Genomic DNA, 19,254 nt, shown 5'->3' with positions numbered 1-19,254 from the left:
AGTGAATCATAAAAATCTGCCAAACTTGCTTGAACCATCAAAACATTAATAATTATCTTACCTCATAATTAATAATTATTTTATTATCTATCTAAATACACATAAACCTAGTGAGCAGAGTCTATGTAGCTTAATAGCTTATCTCTAAGAAATCTATAACTTGAAGAGCTATTAAAAGAAACTACTTAATGAGATTAAATTTGAAGGTCCAGTAGGTATCTATCACTTAATAAGAAGTCCATTTGCATCCATTTTCAAACAATATTTATTTATATATGATAAATATAGTATTGAAAAGTTTTAAAGAATCTATAAAAGTCTGATATATGCGATTGAACGTCTGAAATATTTTGATTGTTTCCTTTAAGTCGATTCCAGTTGGCTTTGTAAAAAAGCTGCATGAAACTAAGTCTATCGTGATAGGCGGCTCTCTTAACTGAAAGCTCAGAGTCTATATCCAAATAGGAGTACACATCTTTGGTGGCTGGGGGCCATTTTATTGGAAGTAACTCCGATGTCTCTGGCGTTGGATCTCTGCAAAGGTACAAAAATAATAATTATTTTGCTTATATTAATCACTAGCCGACGCCGCCTCTAGTTTCTATTCCCGTTAGAATACGGAGATAAGGTATAACCCATAACACTCACAAATAACGGGGCATTTTAGTGGTAAAAGAATTTTAAAAATTGGTTCAGTAAATCCAGAGATTACCCCTGCAATACCACATACTTTACCTCTTTATAATATTTTAGCAGACGCCTCGCGATTACACCCACGTAGTTCCCATTTCCGTGGGAATATGGGGGTAAAATGTAGCCTATGACACTCACAAATAGCATAGCTTTAGTATAGTAAAAGAATATTCAAAATCGGTTTAGTAGATCCAGAGATCACCCCCTACAACCTCACTATAATATTAGTACCTATAGTAGGGGAGCCCGAGATGTTAAATTTGCAGTTACTAAAGCGTCATGAGGACCGATTGCATTTGGTAGATTAAATGATTGGATTAATAAATGGATATATACTTTTTTCGATTTTAGCGGTGGAAAAAATAACACATTTACAGACTTAAAAGACAATTTTTATTACTTTGGCTTACTGAAATCGTCAGAAAACATGAGCGATTCTTCAGGAGATTATTTCACTCATAATAAGTAAAAAATTAACCACGCTCGTGGTTCGATAACAGAAATATAAGGGTTTTATTTTGTATAGCATAGCTTTACGTTACGCTCAAATCGTCAGGTTTTTGAAATGCACACCTTTTAGCTATCAATTCACCTATCTTTTCTTAATCTGACGTGCTGGTTGAGTATTTCCGAAGTTAGTTTTTTTTTTGGTTGCCCTAAATGTACCCACCAATATTATGGGCTCATACTTGGTGGAGGTACTCAACAACGTGCAAGGTATAGTCCCTTATGTTTATATGCCGCGCTCGAGTAACTGCAAAAATCCCCTCTTCGGCTCCCCTACTACTATAGATTATGAGTATTGTCACATTATGTTGTTACCACTATGTGGGTCTCGATTGTATACCCTGATAAATCATACCAATAGTTTTACCTACTATTAAAATCAACGTGGACTTCGTTCTGAAATGTTGTATGATAATGTATGGTAGTCTTGCTTACCCGTATTTAACAAAGTTTGCCCAAAGTGTGGTAATCTGATCGATTATTCTCTGATCTTCCTCAGAATGCGTCTTATAAAACGACATATCGAATAGATAACCGAGTTCATCACCATGTGAAGCACCTATTTCTGTGACATTGTTTTGGTTTTTGACGAAATTCCTTCCTCCGCTATAAGAGAACATGTATTGATAAACCTGTTGAGCTCCCTGTTCAAGATAGTTCCTTATAGACCACTGCATAGGGTAATTAAACAGCCAATCTGATTCAAACTCCATTATATTCCACCGTAATGATTCTGTCATTTCTTCATCACCTTTAAGTAGAAAAATTCATTTATACAACTTCGTTAACTTTCGGTATAAAAAGTAGCTTATGAGTTAATGTTGCTCAATAACCTCATCTATCTACCAGTAGAGTCCCGTTTAAATCGGTTCAGCCTTTCTAGAGACTATTCCGGACAAACAGGCAAAAATTTTAAAAAAGCTCGATTGTGTGTCGTGATTTGTATATAACTTTAAGCACAAATAACAGACATAAACTTAAATTTTATTTACATTTTTTTATTTTAGCTTTCAATAAACCGATTTTAAAAATATTCTAATATGTCTATATTAATTCTTCCACCACGGCGTCCCTGTATCTGCCATAATAATAAATGATTGCGGATTTCCGCGTATTCCTTTTTTATTGTTTATTTTATACAAAAGAACATTAGTATATTTTTTATTGCCCTTTGTTAAGAATAGGATGGTACGTCTAAAGTTCAACGAAGCATTAAGAATTCCTTCGATATAGGTACGAGTATCTAGTAAAAGGGTAAAATATCTATAAAACAATACATTTGCGATGACTTACTTACTAATACAATACTTATTACGTAAGTAATTACGTAATACTCTTTTCTCTTACCTACATAAAAGCGGCGTACAATATCTTCCATCACCTGAAAATTTTCGTCGACATCAAACCCCAGCGCCAAAAATTTAAAAACATTTAAATCTCTAAACGTATCCGCAGGTCTCGTTGCGGATTGCACCAACTGTTCTTTATTATTAAAACCTGCTAAAACTTTCATGTTTTTAACATCTTTGATATCAGCTTGTAAGGGATGTACTGTTGTTATGCTCTCTACACCATCAAATGTTTTTTCAACACACGTTACAAATATCAACGATAAATCAATCGAAGTTGCTATAATCACTTTAGGATCTCTTTTTGCTAAAAATTCCAATGCATCAGATATATTGTTTGTTTTATAGCCCAATTTATCAGCGATTTTTAGAGGTGCTGCTTTATCAGAAAACGGTTCAGCTAATGGACTCAATGCGGAGGTACTTTGTGTTATAATTTGGTTGTACAATTTCTCCTGTCCCGACATGAGGTGTAATTCAACTGAGACACTGCCAGCACTCGTTCCCATTAAGGTTATCTTGTCTGCGTCGCCCCCAAACGCAGCAATGTTATTCTTGACCCAGCGTAATGCCAATAATTGATCTTTCAATCCTTGGTTTCCGGGAACTTCAGGAGTGTCTAGGCACATAAATCCATAAGGACCAAGTCTATAGTTTATAGTGACCAAAATAATATCGTGTCTGACCAAAAATTTAGGACCGTAAAGGAATCTTCCCGCAAATCCGACATTGAAACCTCCACCGTATATTAAAGCTAAAACGGGAACTTTGTTTTGGGGAGAAGCTTTGTTTGGCGCATAGATATTTAAATTAAGGCAATCGAGTGTTCCTGTAATTGTCAAATTAAATTCTTCTCTTTGAGGACAAACTGCGGAGTCGTCGTACGCGTTGAAGACTTGCTCAAATTTAGGGTAAGGGAGGGAAGGCTGAAAAATAAAATTAACTTAAAGACTTTAGTAAAAACCTTAATTAGTAGGATACGTACATGAAAAATGAATAATGATCAGAATTAGAAACTACCTTCACCCGCCTGTATATTAGATGAAAAATATTTTTCACTACTCTTGCTCAAAAACACTGTCATATCACCACTCCACAGCGGGGCTAAACAAGCATATTAGCCTCTAGGGGCTAAAGTAATTTTGTTTTTTTAATTCTCGTCTGTTACGAGTACTAGCCAAGTACTAGCCTACTATAAAACGGAGAAGGTTTTATTCGAAAATAGAATCATTATAGGTAAGGCACTGATTGTTTTGAAAAATAAATAAAAAACTTTAAATTGGAATGAAATGCAGCGTTCTTGTCTGTGAAATGCATTTATTTTTTTATTTAATTTTTATTGAGTTGCGAATAGAGCGAGATTTAAAGACATGGGACATCCTTTACGGTGTAATACCTTTGCCTTTTTCTCATGTGAAAAAATAAAATTAAAAAAAAATTTGGCGTGAATTTCATTGTAAATTTGTGAGCGTAACTTACATATTTTTCAACAATAATTGTTATTGTTGTCTTTATCTAGTGAGAATGGTGATCCTAATTTGAAGATGGATGAAATTTTCAATCTGTTACCATTAACGTCGAGACGCATTTACTTAAATACTTACCTACGATACCTACGAATACCTACGAAAAATTTAATAAGTGAAGAAAACAACGAATGGATTCACTTACGAAAGGAGTTTTTCAAACTATTATCTCCCACGTTTACCACACATACTTACAGTAGTCGGAAATTATGTTACCGGGTAAAAGCATCTCCCTTAATATCCAAAATTGTAGACTTTGTACATTTAATTTTCAATTAAAATAAATCATTGAATATTGTACTAAACTATTTTATTTTCTCGCAATCGTAGTGAAAAGCAGAGTGTAACACGTGGGGCTAAACCCATTATAAACTCGGTTTCTATTTAGGCGGCCCTCGCCTTCGTCTCGGGCCCTAAAAATACCTCTTATATAATGGGTCTTTTTAGCCCCTTGTATAACAATCTACTATTATATCATAATTATGTTCAACTTCAGCTGTCTAATTCACTACTTGGTTTTTTTTAAACAAGCTTTTAAAATAAACATCAAATTAAATAACCACCGTAGCTCATTGTTAACAAAAATCACAATGTTAACCGGGCAATGTCATCTACCTACTACATTATAAATATCTACGAAGGATTTGTCGCATAGATAATGCTTGGTTGTCGTATGCACCGGATGACGTTCGCGATTTTGATTAGTTAGCATTAAATAAATAGTAAAAAAATATTATTACTGGCCAAACTACGTTCTACGCAAGTCAAACGCTGGCAGAAATTTTTAGGCAACCTATTTGCAATAACTTGTTTAACAATTGATATAAAAACAACTAACTTTTCGTCCATTAAACAGATTGGTGTAGATCGTATGTAATTAGGATTTTAGTCTTCAAATAAATATTGGCTCAAGAGCTCCAATGAAATGTAATGAAATTCTTACTCCAAATGGATTATCCTCTTGAATTTTTCCAAATGGTATCCCCATGAACATGGAATAGTCACCATCGTTTGCTTGCAGTCCACGAATAGGACCCAGGTTCGTATGCACTAAAGGACCCTCATTGAGATTGCCTTGGGCAAAACTGAAAGCTAAAAGAAACAGAGGTACGACCATCATCCTATAGACAACACTAACGTATTAGAATTAAACATATCAAATTAAATATTTAAAGGGCAAAATGTTATCACGTCGGAAAATCTCCTCAAGTGCGTAATTATCTCATTAATCTAGTGGATGCCCACGACTTTATCTATGTAATTGGATACTTTTTCCAAACTCTATTTCCTTAAGTCCGATACGGTACTATAGAATTAGACTCATCAGACTATATAAATCCTCAATTCTCCACAAGCTCCGAAAACCGCTTGAAAATCGGTCCATCAGTTTTAAGTGTCAAACATCACTTAACTCATGGATCGACAAATGAAAAGAACACATTGTTTAAATACGATTATAATCCAATAACTTAGAAAAATAATAAAAGTGTTAAAACTCGACGACTTCCTCACTTCCCTATATCACAAAATGAATAGATCAAGACTAAGTATACATTACCAATAATTAACTATGTTTAAAGTCTGTAATATTGTTTGTACAAAGAGCAGAATATGTTTTGTCGTAAATTTTGTTGTAGTTAGTACTATTAATTAAAATATTTATATATACGGTAAGTCTTTCCGTCATTACGGGCGATTACACGTGAGAAATACGAGAACTATGCGTGAGTCGTGGGAGAATCTCACAATATACGAAAACAGGTGACGTGATAGCCCAGTGGATGCGATCTCTGCCTTCGATTCAGAGGGCATAGGATCGCTTCCGGTATGGGGCATGCACCTCCAATTTTTCAGTTATGTGCATTTGAAGAAATTAAATATCACGTGTCTCAAACGGTGAAGGTAAAACATCGTGAGGTGACCATGTATACCAGAGAATTTTCTGTGTTTTCTACGTGTTAAGTCTGCCGAAAAGATAAGTTTAAGAAATATTTATTATAATTTTCTCAATTTCTCTTCGAACATTTTAGAACTCTGCTCGTTTCTTTTCATTACTCTAATCGGATTTACATTGAGGTGGGTGAGGAGAGCCTAATTTAGTCTTCGAATTAGTAACTACCAAAATTAATTTGGCTTTTTTGTGAACCGTAATAAGTTGAGTGTCACTTTTAATTTGGAGTATCTTCGAGTTGGAATTAATCGGTTAATTTGAACAAAAGAGAAATTCAAGTTCGACAAAGAATAGAGTAGAGAATACACTGAATATTTGTATATTGGTAGATATATTGGTACAACTTTGGTGCAGGGACGGTAGGTAAGACTGAGTTAGTTAAACCATGATTAGTTTTTTGCATTCTTCATGTCATTTTCGTTTTACCATTTCAGCACAGGTCTCACTCTTGAGGAATTTAGAGCTAAAAGACACTACATTGCTTCGTTGCTTGGAGTGATCATTACTTAATTCTGTAAGGAAAACAGGTCTATAATGCCTAGGTAAATGTATAACCTATAGTTAAATTATTAGCATTTTAATTTAATATAAGCTTTCGCGAGTGCAAACTGGACAATTTGGGGTTTTTCTTGAATAAATAGGGGTTATTCCATTTACAACTAGACATATTGTCACTTTAACAATGTACTCTAATATGGCTAGAACGAGATCTTTATAATAAGACTAGCAGACACCCTGCGGTTTCACCCGTGGAGTTATCATTTTTGTGGGAATACGGGGATAAAATATAGCCTATGTTACTCTCTGATAAAGTGGCTTTCCACTGGTGAGAGAATTTTTAATTCAGTCCAGTAGTTGTATTCCTTACCAAGAAACATCAAATCTAACCTTTTTAACCGTCGTCATAAAAGGAGGAGTTTCTCAATCGACGCGTACCTATGTGTTTTTTTTTTAATTGTACCGTACTACTTCGCCTTTTATTAAAGAAATTTGAAAATGATTTTCTTGTTCTAAATTCGAGGAAAAAATTTAATCTACTACTAAGATGCATTACTTTAAAAAGCGAAAAATAACATCATACTTCTATTGATTCATGTCCTTTCTATTGATCGGCTTAAAGGCAAAAACAAAATAAACTATAGTAGCCCATTTGGCATAGCACTTTGTTAAAAGGATTTTTTGCAATATAAGTATTGATATAGAATATAGAAAAGCCAGCCCTGCGTATAATTAGACCCTACAAAGTACCGTTTAATTCACTATGAAATTCGTATTTATTCTTCTCTTTTAATTCCGCAAATTGCTCTCTTCCCGTCCGAGATAGATATTAATTTGAAATGTTATTTTATTTTCAGAGTAGTCTGATCGCTAAATCCGGAAATATCTTTTGCATTATACAAAAGCTTCTACCTGGTTAGGGTTCGAATAAAGCACGATGTCAAAATCAATTTTCACATTTATAGGTCGCTATTTTCAGTTTAGCCGCCATAGTCAAAGAGCTTACAAAACAAAATGTATGTACTTTGTATTTTTGGTATGTTCTTCGTTTTTAACCATCGATGTAAAGAGAGTGGTGTTTTAATTGATTATGAAACACGGCTAAAACTCACGCAAACGCGGCACGATCCAATCTGATCAGTTTGTATCGTGCCGCGTTGCAATAGCCAGCTCATGACTAAGGGCCCCGTATGGGTTCGAAACTAGTCGGGCATACTCTGACGTTGTATCACCATGGTTTAAATTCTAAAACATTAGGTATAATTTACAACACATTACGTATTTTGTATTGTAATTGGTATCTTTGGTATTGCAAAGATGAAGGGTGATTCGTCTTTGCCATTAATTGCCGACCGAATTTTTTCGCCCAAGGCGGCCAATCTCATTTTTGTGATTAACCATGTACACAGAATATATTATAGTGCACAAGTGTGTGCAAGCACAGGTGCACTCTCTATTCCCTCATTCTCAGTGTTCGTTGCTATTAAGATTTTTCTTGTTAAAAAAATCCCGTTAACGCATTTTTTTTGTTGGCCTGTCCCGGAATTCGAACCCTGGACCTAGCCGAACCAACTAACCACGGGACTTATAAGGCAGTTTGATGGGATATACAGTTATACAATACACTTTATCTAGGCTACACATTCGTTATCAACCCATATTCGGCTCACTGCTGAGCTCGAGTCTCCTCTCAGATCGATTATTTTGGGATTAGGCCAATAGTCCACCACGCTGGCCCAATACGGATTGGCAGGCTTCACACACGCAGAGAATTAAGAAAATTCTCTGGTATGCAGGTTTTCTCACGTTTTCCTTCACCGTTTGAGACACGTGATATTTAATTTCTTAAAATGCATACAACTGAAAAGTTGGAGGTGCATGCCCGGAATCAGAGGCAGAGGTCATATCCACTATCACGGCCCTTATAGGCTACACATACAAACGTATAAGTAGCCTAGAGAAACTAACAGTGAACTCTAGGCCTAAGTTTATTTGATTGGACTATTTGAGGAACGATAAAGTATCGCGGCGGGCTGTCCAGTTGCGACGGGTTAAATGCATCCGAGAGCCGAGAGTCAGACTGCAGCGACAGGGAACTGCACTTTGCGACTGAATTTTTAATGGCGCCGGTTATTTCGGCGCGAAGTGCCTAATTAGCCTTCGCAAATCGTCTGCTTGTGATTTGCAGATGGAATTGTAAACGGCTACACGACTCGCGCAACATCCATCTAGCTGTAGATAGTGTTTTGTAATTCAGTTACTGACTGACTTAACGTCCCGTTGGTATAGTTACTTCTATATTTATGTTGCTAGTTGATTTGTTTTCTCTCTTAAAGATAGGTTGTATTTGTTTAATGTAAGTACGTATTTAATAATCTTGATAGCGAGAGTATAAAAGTTTTACATGCCATCTCAACACATACAAGCGCTACAGACGCTCTGTGCAGTTTTAACTGTACAGTTTTAACTGTGCCGTTTTAACTGTACAGTTATATGTAATCGAAATAGCAATCAAAATAATTAGAAAACCTGTAAGTATAAGTACAGTTAAAAAACTGTACAGTTTAACTGAATAGTTCAACTGTACAGTTAAATCTGTACAGTTGAAACTGCACTATTTAGCATGAGCAACACTAAAGTGTTCACTCTGATTCACAAGACTTTAACTGTAGAGTTTTAACAGTACAGTTTTAACAGTGCAATTTTAACTGTACAGTTATATGTAATCGAAATATTAATCAAAATAATTAGAAAAAAAGTTCAAGTACAGTTAAAAAACTGTACAGTTTAACTGAAAAGTTCAACTGTACAGTTAAATCTATGCAGTTAAAACTGCACTATTTAGCCCGAGGAACACTAAAGTGTTCACTCTGATTCACAAGTTGTGATTTTATGCCAAGATTTTTAGCATTTTTATTGGCAGAAATATGATAACTACTTAGATGTTTATGGAAAAAATTAAGCTTCGCTTGCAAAAAATTGTGAAAGTTACAATTCCTTATTCGGAAAGTTTAAAAAAAATTGAGTTAAGTAATCTCTGGATCCAATGAACAGATTTAGAAAATTATATTACCATTAGAAAGCCACGTTATCTGTGATTGATATAGGCTATATTTTATCCCCGTATAAACGAAAACGGGAACTACACGGGTAAACCGCGGGGCGTCTGCTAGTTAAAATATAAATCGAACGACATAGTCACACCTCGATTTTTAATTTTTATGTAAAATAATTATATTAGGATCCTTTGTCCCTAACACCTAAATTACCTAAATTAGCCAATTTCTTCAAATTTTTTCTTCCGCCATTTTAATTAGTGTCGTTTTATTACTTCAACCGGATTTGCATTCACGCCTGTCGTTTTGGACAGTCTAATTTTCATCGTTGGAAAATTGGTTGAAGAATGAATTCGGCCTTTGAGTACCGTAATAAGTCAGGGGTGCCACTTTTAATTTAAAGTTACACAAGTTTTAACGGTGATTTATTATGGCAAGTTGAAGAGTCATCAACGAAGCTTGTTATATCGTAAAATAAAATGTATTTACTATTAAGACGAATCCGTAAGTAAATATCAATGCATACATATAAATAAAATTTAAGTATCTGTCTGTGGCTTTTTTGGTATAGTTATTTACAAGAAACCACAAATCACCTTTTTAAAATTCTTGTGTCTTTCTGTTTATCTGGGTCCGACTTTGGAACGGCTGGACTGATTTTAACAGGACTTTTAAGATAGAGGAGGTTATAGAGCAACATATAGACTACGTTTTATACCGGAAAATACATGGTTCCTGTGGGATGTGTGAAAAACTGAATTTCACGACTAGAGCTTCAGCAGTTTTTTATTGCCTGTATAAGTATCTATGTTTGAATATCTGTTAGAGTTTGAGGAACTAAAACTAGAGAACTGCTTGACTATTGTACATACTCAATATTTTATTTAATTCGCTCAGGGGAGGTTTTAAAATATAAAGAGCCTAAGAAACAGCCAATATCTCAATTATAGAGGAAATTACGGTTTTAGTCAGTTTTAATTACTTTAAAAAAAATATGTCTTACAATTGCTACACAACGTGGAAGCGAGTCAAATAAAAATTTTGAGCAGTCATTTTATATCAGACCACGAAGGTTTCTATCCGGTTTACAAGCAATAAAGTATCAATTTTATTGCCATACCTAACGTTAGCCAGACTTTTACCGATTCTATACCTTACACGTTTCCTTGCCCAGAATAGCTAGGTACATTCGGTAGCTAAATAAAAGATATCTCCAGTCTGGCGTCAGATGGAAGGCTTTCAGGCTAATGGCTCTAAAAATATTTCATTTTAGAATTGTTTTGAGTCTGAGTTGCGCCAAGTGACAGTTAAACTGATGTGTTGTGCAATGGGACCGAGATGCGCACATTTATTAAACGTCTTGACTTAAAAATGGAAACGTAGTTTCACAATGATAAGTGTGTTAGATTATTGCCGTAGTCTAAATTTAATTTTGATTTTGTTTTTCCAGCACAAAAGGTATAAAACAAAATGTAGCTGTAATATATTAGATTACTAAATTAACTTTAATACAAGTTTCAAGTTTTACATAAAATATTTATGAAGGGGTAGGAAACAGACAAACGGGGTATCTACCGGAAGACTGAACTACTTATTATTTGTTTGTTAGTAAATTTGATTGGCTCTCAGCGTGATACTATATCGATTTACTGGATTATCAGGAAGAGTAAAAAAGAAAACTGTATTAAAACAAGTTTTTGTAGTCATTGTTCAATATTTTAAGTGCCTCTTGCGAATATTATTAAAAAATATTTTACAATGCTTTTGTCGCAAATGGTTTTTAATTATAAAAATGATAAGGTTACAAAATTGCGAAATAAATGGCCTGGGCTATTATTATACATACTAGACATCTTTGAGCTTCTAAAATTATCTGTAACAGGAACATTTTTGAGAAATGCCACGGATTTGCTCAGGAGCTCAGAGTAAATACGAGATATCCTTCAGAATTTAGTCAACTGTTTGCTTTGCTCGTAAGATGGATGCGGTGTCCGTTTGGATTCAAAACTGATTTCAAGTACGCGTGTTACATCTTTGTTTGAATTTTCAATCGACTTTCAATGAATATCAAGATCATTATTTCCGGTTACAGAGCTTCAGTTTTAACTGTACAGTTTTATCTAGTCAAAATCATATGAAAAAACTGTACACACAAAACTGTACTGTTCTCGGTTTTGCCTGCAGGCGGTGTTGTAACGTTACGTTTGAGAACAGGTTTAAAAAAAATATTGTTTTTAGCTTTCAATGTTTATTTTTAATTTACCCGCATGTTTGTCATACCTTCTTCTTTAGATGTCTTCATCATGCAAGGTACTTAGATTTCATTATCTCGTTTATTATTACCTGTAGTTAATTGTACGGTCAATCGAGTAAAAAAAACTACAGCTTTTATAATAAATATTTGCGTCGATTATACATTTTGAATATCATTTATAAAATTTTGTATAATTTTTTAAAAGATAAAGAAAACGATTATCACGAGGCAGGCGTAATTGAAGCCTTTTCAATTTGTTACTTTCAGTTTCAATGTAAGCTTTTAGTGTTTTTTTAATACTTTTTTTCGATTTTAGAGAATATCAATTTGGAAGCTTTTTTGACGTTCGGTTGATAGATTGCCTCGCATTAGGTGTAACGACGCGCGCCGGCGTAAAGCTCGCAATGATTAATCTTGTTACAAAAACACAACAGATTTTTACATTACTCTGTAAGTAATTATAGGAAAAGAATATTGTTAAACTCCGGCCGACCAGAGCCAACGTTACAGGTTGTTATTGAATGGGACAACATATTATTATATATTTGATGCGGTAGCTTGAAAAATTATATGTTTTTTTCCATAAAGTGACCATTATTTTCTTAAACTCAGTCACAATTGCTATTATCACTCCGAAGGAGGTAAATCATGTAAAACTTATAAAAATTAGTTCCTGTGACTTGAATAACAAAAGAATTTACAGTGAATCGTAAGATAAACAGTCGCGGGTGCAAGTGTAGTAATAAATAAGTGTATATTCTACTGTGTATTATGGATGTATATTCTTTGGTAATCTATTCGGATAAACCCTTATGATAGAACTTCATGTACAGGTAAGTGCGTTTAATTATTAATTACTTTGTTATTCCAATACTTGTAGCTTAAAATGCAATAATTGTCGGTAAAGAAAGAAGATTTACAACTAACAAGCATACTTTTAAGAAAAGTTTTATAATTTCCGGTCTCCCTTGTTCAAAATACGAAAGGATTATATTATGCAGCGCATGAAAGAATTTGTCGTAGACGAAAAGTTTGCAGGCACGTCGACTGCGGAAAGTACAATAGACCAATAAAAACAAGACATGTTTGAGAGACCCTCTTTTGTGGCATTCAAGTTGTCAACTCAAGATATATTCAGCGATTCCCTACTGCGGTTGTTTGTGCGTCTATTGAAAGGATACTTGCAAAGTTTTAATACTGAGAAGTAGGAACTTTGTCGTAGTTATGACGAACAAGATAGAAAACATTTTAGCTGTGTCATTTTAATTTGAGACGGTACATGCAAAATACATAAAAAAGACAAAAATTACATTAATCAGTTTGACGTTTTTCTTTGAGGCACGTTTACTTACTATATATTTGATGAAATTTGGCACAGAAGGGATTATAACCTGCCCCCCTACCTAAGTGGCACGTTGAGATCTATGGGAATGACATTTGCTATCGATAGATCACGTGATCAAAATCTGTCATTCCTATACATTTTTGTAGTTTACGAAGCGTTAGCGATCGTAGAAAGAGAATCGACATGCCACTCGGCTAGGGGGGCTGGGTACATTACATAAAGTCTACGTTGAAAGTTCTATTTATATAATGGGTGTTTGTAGGTATGATTTTGGTAGTTAGCTATAATGTAATTAGTAGATATATGAACGTATTAAATCCACAAGTTTTCATTGCCGGATAATTCATTAGGGAAAATCTATTGACATCAGCATAACTGAATGCTCACAACAAACCTTCCTAAAACCACATTCGTGCACAATACATTTCAACTTAAAAGGGGAAAACGCAAACAAATTGATAACCTACAAACATCAAGCCAAAAGCTGATTTTACTTTGACTTGTTTGTTTGATAGGAGTGCCAAAATATTTTGTCCCTTCGTATGACCATTCCAATTTAGAATCACCGGCAAGGCAGTAAGGTTTAAAGTTATTTGAATCACATAATCAAGGATTGGATTGATTGGACTCTGATTTCGCGTTGAACCCTTGTATCAAGCTTAGTGCATACTTAATTAAACTGTCAAACCTTTGTATTTCGTCAATTTTGAGTTTTGACATATTATAAGAGTGTAGAAAATTGTTCATAAAGCAATTGAAACCCAAATTATGGGTTTCATATATTCGTCTTATTATAGTCATACCCAATTCTAAAACAAGCTGTGTAAAAAAATAACATAATATAATATCGTTTTTAACGTGACAACGTCTTATAATTTGATGAAGTCGGCTGCACACTCGAAAAAGGATGACGTCATGCGTCGTTCCCTCGCTCTAGGGTTGCCAAATTTTTTTACAAGAAATAAAGTATATGAAGATTATTAAACAGTATTTTAGAAAAAAGAATATTTTCTTTTGAAAAATGCAACCATTCCATCAGTATTTTCTTATGACGCTATCACGTTCAACAATCGTCAGTGAACCGACTTTACAGACAACCGATTTTTTCTTTAAAAAAACTGTAGCACTTAAAAAAACACTGTATAATGTACTACTACTGCCATCAGATGTGATGGTAGTTAGGAGTTTGAAGATGAAAAGTAAAATTCCAAAATGTGAGCGTATCAAGGCTAAAATTATAATGATTGAAAACGAAATAGTTTTCTAATAGTTGTGTTTCCTTGGATGAAGTTCTCTAGCGAGCTTTGGCTAGAGTAGATTTAAAGAACCTAATAAAACTGTTGTTTTCTGATACAATCTCACATTAAAGTAATACTTTGAATAGTTGAAACACGCACACCGTGTTCCCTGTACCGAACTGCCATCAGATTAGCGGTGACTTTGAGTGGGCGTAATTTTTCTTTAATAAAATTTTATTAGCCAAGTACTATAGAGGCCATGCGACATTATCGATCTCTAAAGCCCTTAATTATTTACGTTGACCTCGCAGTGACTCGCTAATTACGTTTTCACTGTTATTGTACTTTATACGAGGCGAGATTATAGAAGTTTGTCTAAAATTGGTCGGTTAATAGACGTTGTTAAAGAAGCTTTTAGTGTAAGAGTGAACTTGCGAGGCATGTTGATGGCTTAAGCTGATGAGTTCAACTTTATGCATAGTTTCGAAGTGAGACGTCTGTTGTTTCTTATCTCCTAGCTGTGTTGTCAGCCTAAGCCTTTAGACTGTGAATCTTACCTATACAGAGTCTTGTTTTGTATAGATATTATTTGGTTTTCTGTGGTAGCGTTAGGGACTAAGAAAGATACTATCTTGTATTGTTGGCATGTATTTTTTAGAAAGTATTTGTATTTCACGGAACTTTAACTTCTTACATACTCGTATTAATACAAACATTAAAAGTTTAATACAATCAAATAAATGTTTTAGGAATGGAAAACAAAAATATAACATTTTGCATGCGGTTTCGCTCGTGTTGTTATTTCAGAAAAATAAGAATTATATGTTTTGTAAGTTTACTTAAGACAACCATTTCAAAAAATATCCCATGCTTCTAAAACAGTAGGTACTTCTTAAACAACATTACTACTTTTTTAGGATAAATGTATGTCTCTATCTGCTTTCTTATTCCTCTGACAACGTACGATAATTTCACAATTAATTACAAACAAACACTTTTACACTTGTGATATATATAAGGGCTTACGTATTAGGTACTCTGTAGTGTCTTCGAAAATTAAAAAATGTATGGGAATGACATTTGATATCGGTCACGTGATCAAGTTATCGATGGGATCTGTCATTTCCCTACATTTATTTAGTTTTTGAAGCGTTAGCGTTTGTAGAAAGAGAATCATCATGCTACATGGCTACAGGCCCAGTTTTAGGTGTTATTCTCCCATATTTCTATTTGCGTTTCGAGTTATGACAGTAATTAATTTACACTTTTACATTCCACATCAGTTTACCTGTCACTTGGCGGAATTTCGCTTCGTAACTGTGCTCAGAACAATTGCGGAAATAAAATATTTTTAAAGCCATTAGCTTGAAAGGCTTTCTACTCGTAGCTGTGGACTCCAGTTATTTTTTATTTGCATATTGAAGTTAACAAGGTATTCTGAGTTGTTGTACCTAAGTAATAAATTGCATGAGTACAACATGACTGGCTTTTTCTAATTTTAATTGAGACTTGAGACTCGCGTCTTTGTCTACTTTCAGTTTTCTGCGTATGAAATGTATCTACATGTACCATATTGGCATAATAAAGATAATTGATTGATAGATTGATTGCGATAACTTATTTCTTACCTCTTAATCTCAATGGAACAAAAGTTTTCTCCAAAATTTTTAAATTTTAAAATCAGTTCATTAGTTTCATTGTATGGTTTTGTATGTTAGAACTATTAAATTACACACACACATTCAATGCCGATAGAAAACAATACAACTTCTTCCTTTTAAAAGGCGATGGAAAATATATTATAGTTTTATGACAGACGGGCTTTCTGAAAAATAAAATGCTACCATAGTGCCCAAATAAAAAAAAATCTAATACGATTTCTTCCTTTTAATACATCATCATCCGTGGGAGACTAACATTCCGAAGGATATACACAGTATAAAACTGAATAAATATTATGACCTAACAAATGAACTAACTAAAAAAGGCTATGTCATTAGTCTGTACGCCGTAGAAGTAGGTGCGATAGGATTACCAGCAAAATCTCTCTTTGGCCTCTTTAGAACTGCAGCTTGTTCTATATTAGAACGGGTATCCAAAGCTGCTCTAATAGGATCTTACCAAATTTGGCTAGGCAGGGAGAACAACACAAGTGGAGGAGGGGAATGTTGATCGATCGTCGAGGAATTCCTTAACCCTACATCCTGTAGTCCTGTCCTGGACTTTGCTCGGAGTTTTTCTCTCTACCACGCGATGGACCCGGCACCCGCACGGTGAATCCATGGTTAAGATATTCATCTCTTTCCTCATAAAGGCTTTCATTAAATAAATTGCTACTGTATTTATATCAAAAACTCTTCGAATTTCTTTAAAGAAAACGAAATTTCAAGATTAAATCAATCAAATTAGTAGGGTCAATACCTCTGTAACAACCAAATCTCTCCTAACAAGAATTGACAAGCGACCGCTCACGGTCTCACGGATCTTTGGAAACATATTTGGGACCGAGTGACTTGAGGGAGGACAGCCGACAGGGTGGGTCCCCCCCCATTACAAAAAGCTCCCCCATTGATCACAGCATCGCGTAAAGCTTTAATAAATCCCGCAATTTATTTAGACGGTAGGTAACAACAGCCTTCTTTAAGAAAATATTTCGTACTCACAAATACAATGTCGCCATGGTCAGATAATGTGCATTTAATCAATCAATCAATCAATTTATTTCTTTGCATATACATGCATATAGATAAATAATCACTGATAGACGCTGCATATTTGACTATTTATAAAATATATTTAGTTAAATATGCTTAATCGGCCCGGCCGGAGATCGAACCCAGGACCTCCGTCTTGTTAATCCACCGCGCACACAACTGCGCCACGGAGGCCGACAAAAACTACGTAAATGTACTTAAAGTACTAGAACAAGTTTGTATACCTACTTAAAATATTTCAATTACAATTTTGGTTTAACATATCCCTGCTAACAATTACTTAAAGCAGAACAGGTTGTGAAAACACCAATTTGAATAACAGGTAAACAAAATTCAGTCTTAACTTTGTTGTAATTTGTTTGATGTAAGTTTCGAAGTTTATAATATTTCAAAGTAAACCATTACAAATCTCATTGACTTCTTGATTTAGGAATGTTTTAATCTATCTACTATTTACCTTTTTATTAAATTAACCCTGGCCATTGAATTTCAGTAAAATTAAAAAATAAAAAACTAATATTATAAAGGCGAAAGTTTGTGTATAAGTATGTTTGTTCCTCTTTTACGCTGCAGCTACTGAAGCAATTTGGCTGAAATTTGGAATGGAAATAGATTTTACTCTGGATTAACATAGGCATCTTTTCATCCCGGAAAAATCCATGGTTCTCGCGGGATTTGTGAAAATCTGAATTCCACGCGGACGAAGTCGTGGGCATCCGCTAGTAAAAAATAAAGATTAAAAAATAAGGTAAGGCCTGTAAAATAAATTACTTATAAAGTGTAAGTAAAATATAGTATAGTATAGTAGTAGGTACTTTGTAAAAAACACTATATTATGGCCCTATAAATCCGAGATTAAACCTTGCGTGAGGTTATAAAAGTTGAAAAACAACCAGTTAAGTTTTATCTGATTTAAGTAGTTAGGTGTACCATGTTATCAGATTTAACTTTAATTCACTGCGGTCACTAAATACAATATTTTTTTTGATAAGTATCAGTCACTCCTAAAATACGATAGAAGAAAATTAAACATTGGTCTATTTGCACTTTATTCGTGGCAATATGGCGCTAAACAAATTTCCATTCCTTCTCTTACAAACAATAATTCAATTTCCTGTTAAAATATTGCTCACGTTTATTAGACAATCGATAAAATCCTAAAATTGTAGACATAATGTTATGTATGCTTAACATAATACAATAAACTAGAATAAAATTATATTAGTCCTACTAATAATTTGACACCCATTTATTAAAATTGCTATTATATTACCCATAGGTACATGTACCTAGGTATTTGTTTTTTAATTTTTGTCTATTCTTTACTAGTCGACGCTCCGCCCTCGTTGTTCCCGTTACCGTGAGAATACGGGGATAATATAGCCTATGACACTCACAAATAACGTGGCTTTATGGTAGTAAAAGAATTTTCAAAATTGGTTTAGTAGATCCAGAGATTATACCCTACAATACCACAAACTTTATCTCTTCATAATATTTGTATATATATGTACACCACACAAGAAAAAAGAACAATGAATGAGACATAAACAATACAAGGAAGAAGATACAGATATATCGCTACGTAGCGATTTTTTCTAGAAAATGTTTGAACACGAGAATGCAAACCGAAAGTGACTTGGATTTCATTCTTCTCCTAACAAGTTAGCTTCCATAGTCATAGATTGCATCATCACTTACGTGACATTGCAGTAAAGGCTAAATTGTTAAGAATATAATTTAAAAAAATGCAGGTGGTGTAAATTTAATATCATCATGTTGACTAAAAACTAGAGAGACTAAACTAAGTTGGATACAGATAACGTAATTATTAATTAATTACATTCTTGTCCAAGTATCAATAATAACTACGAGCTTAATCAGATCTTAACTCAAATATCTATGTGCGATCGATGTGGAATTTCTGAGGTTCTCTGTCTAGCTCCTTGACTTCAGTGACTTGTGTGGTAGAGGCAGCTTGAGTGGTCAGCCCCGACATATAATATTGCTAAGCGACGTTCAATGCTCTAAGCTAGTCGAACTAAATTGAGGATGTTAAAAATAATAAATTAGCTTGGTAGGTACTCCAGGGCCGTAGTCCTGGGATGTTGAGCGCGATGCGT

At 34.2% G+C, this 19,254-nt stretch overlaps 1 protein-coding gene across 1 annotated transcript in view; it reads right to left on the bottom strand.

Moving 5' to 3' along the window:
- Positions 1-2,432: 2,432 nt before the first annotated feature.
- Positions 2,433-19,254, bottom strand: part of LOC112046525 (cholinesterase-like) — a 70,233-nt gene continuing 53,411 nt past the window's right edge. Inside the window, exon 2 of the mRNA XM_052885133.1 lies at positions 2,433-3,475. Within this exon, the coding sequence (XP_052741093.1) occupies positions 2,444-3,475 (1,032 nt within the window). The 3' untranslated portion in view covers positions 2,433-2,443. The remainder of the gene's footprint in view (positions 3,476-19,254) is intronic.

This window comes from Bicyclus anynana, chromosome 13 (assembly GCF_947172395.1).
Source record: "Bicyclus anynana chromosome 13, ilBicAnyn1.1, whole genome shotgun sequence".
In the NCBI taxonomy this organism is placed as follows: domain Eukaryota; kingdom Metazoa; phylum Arthropoda; class Insecta; order Lepidoptera; family Nymphalidae; genus Bicyclus; species Bicyclus anynana.
Note: the sequence above shows the minus strand (reverse complement) of the source record. Positions and strands in the feature narration are given on the sequence as shown.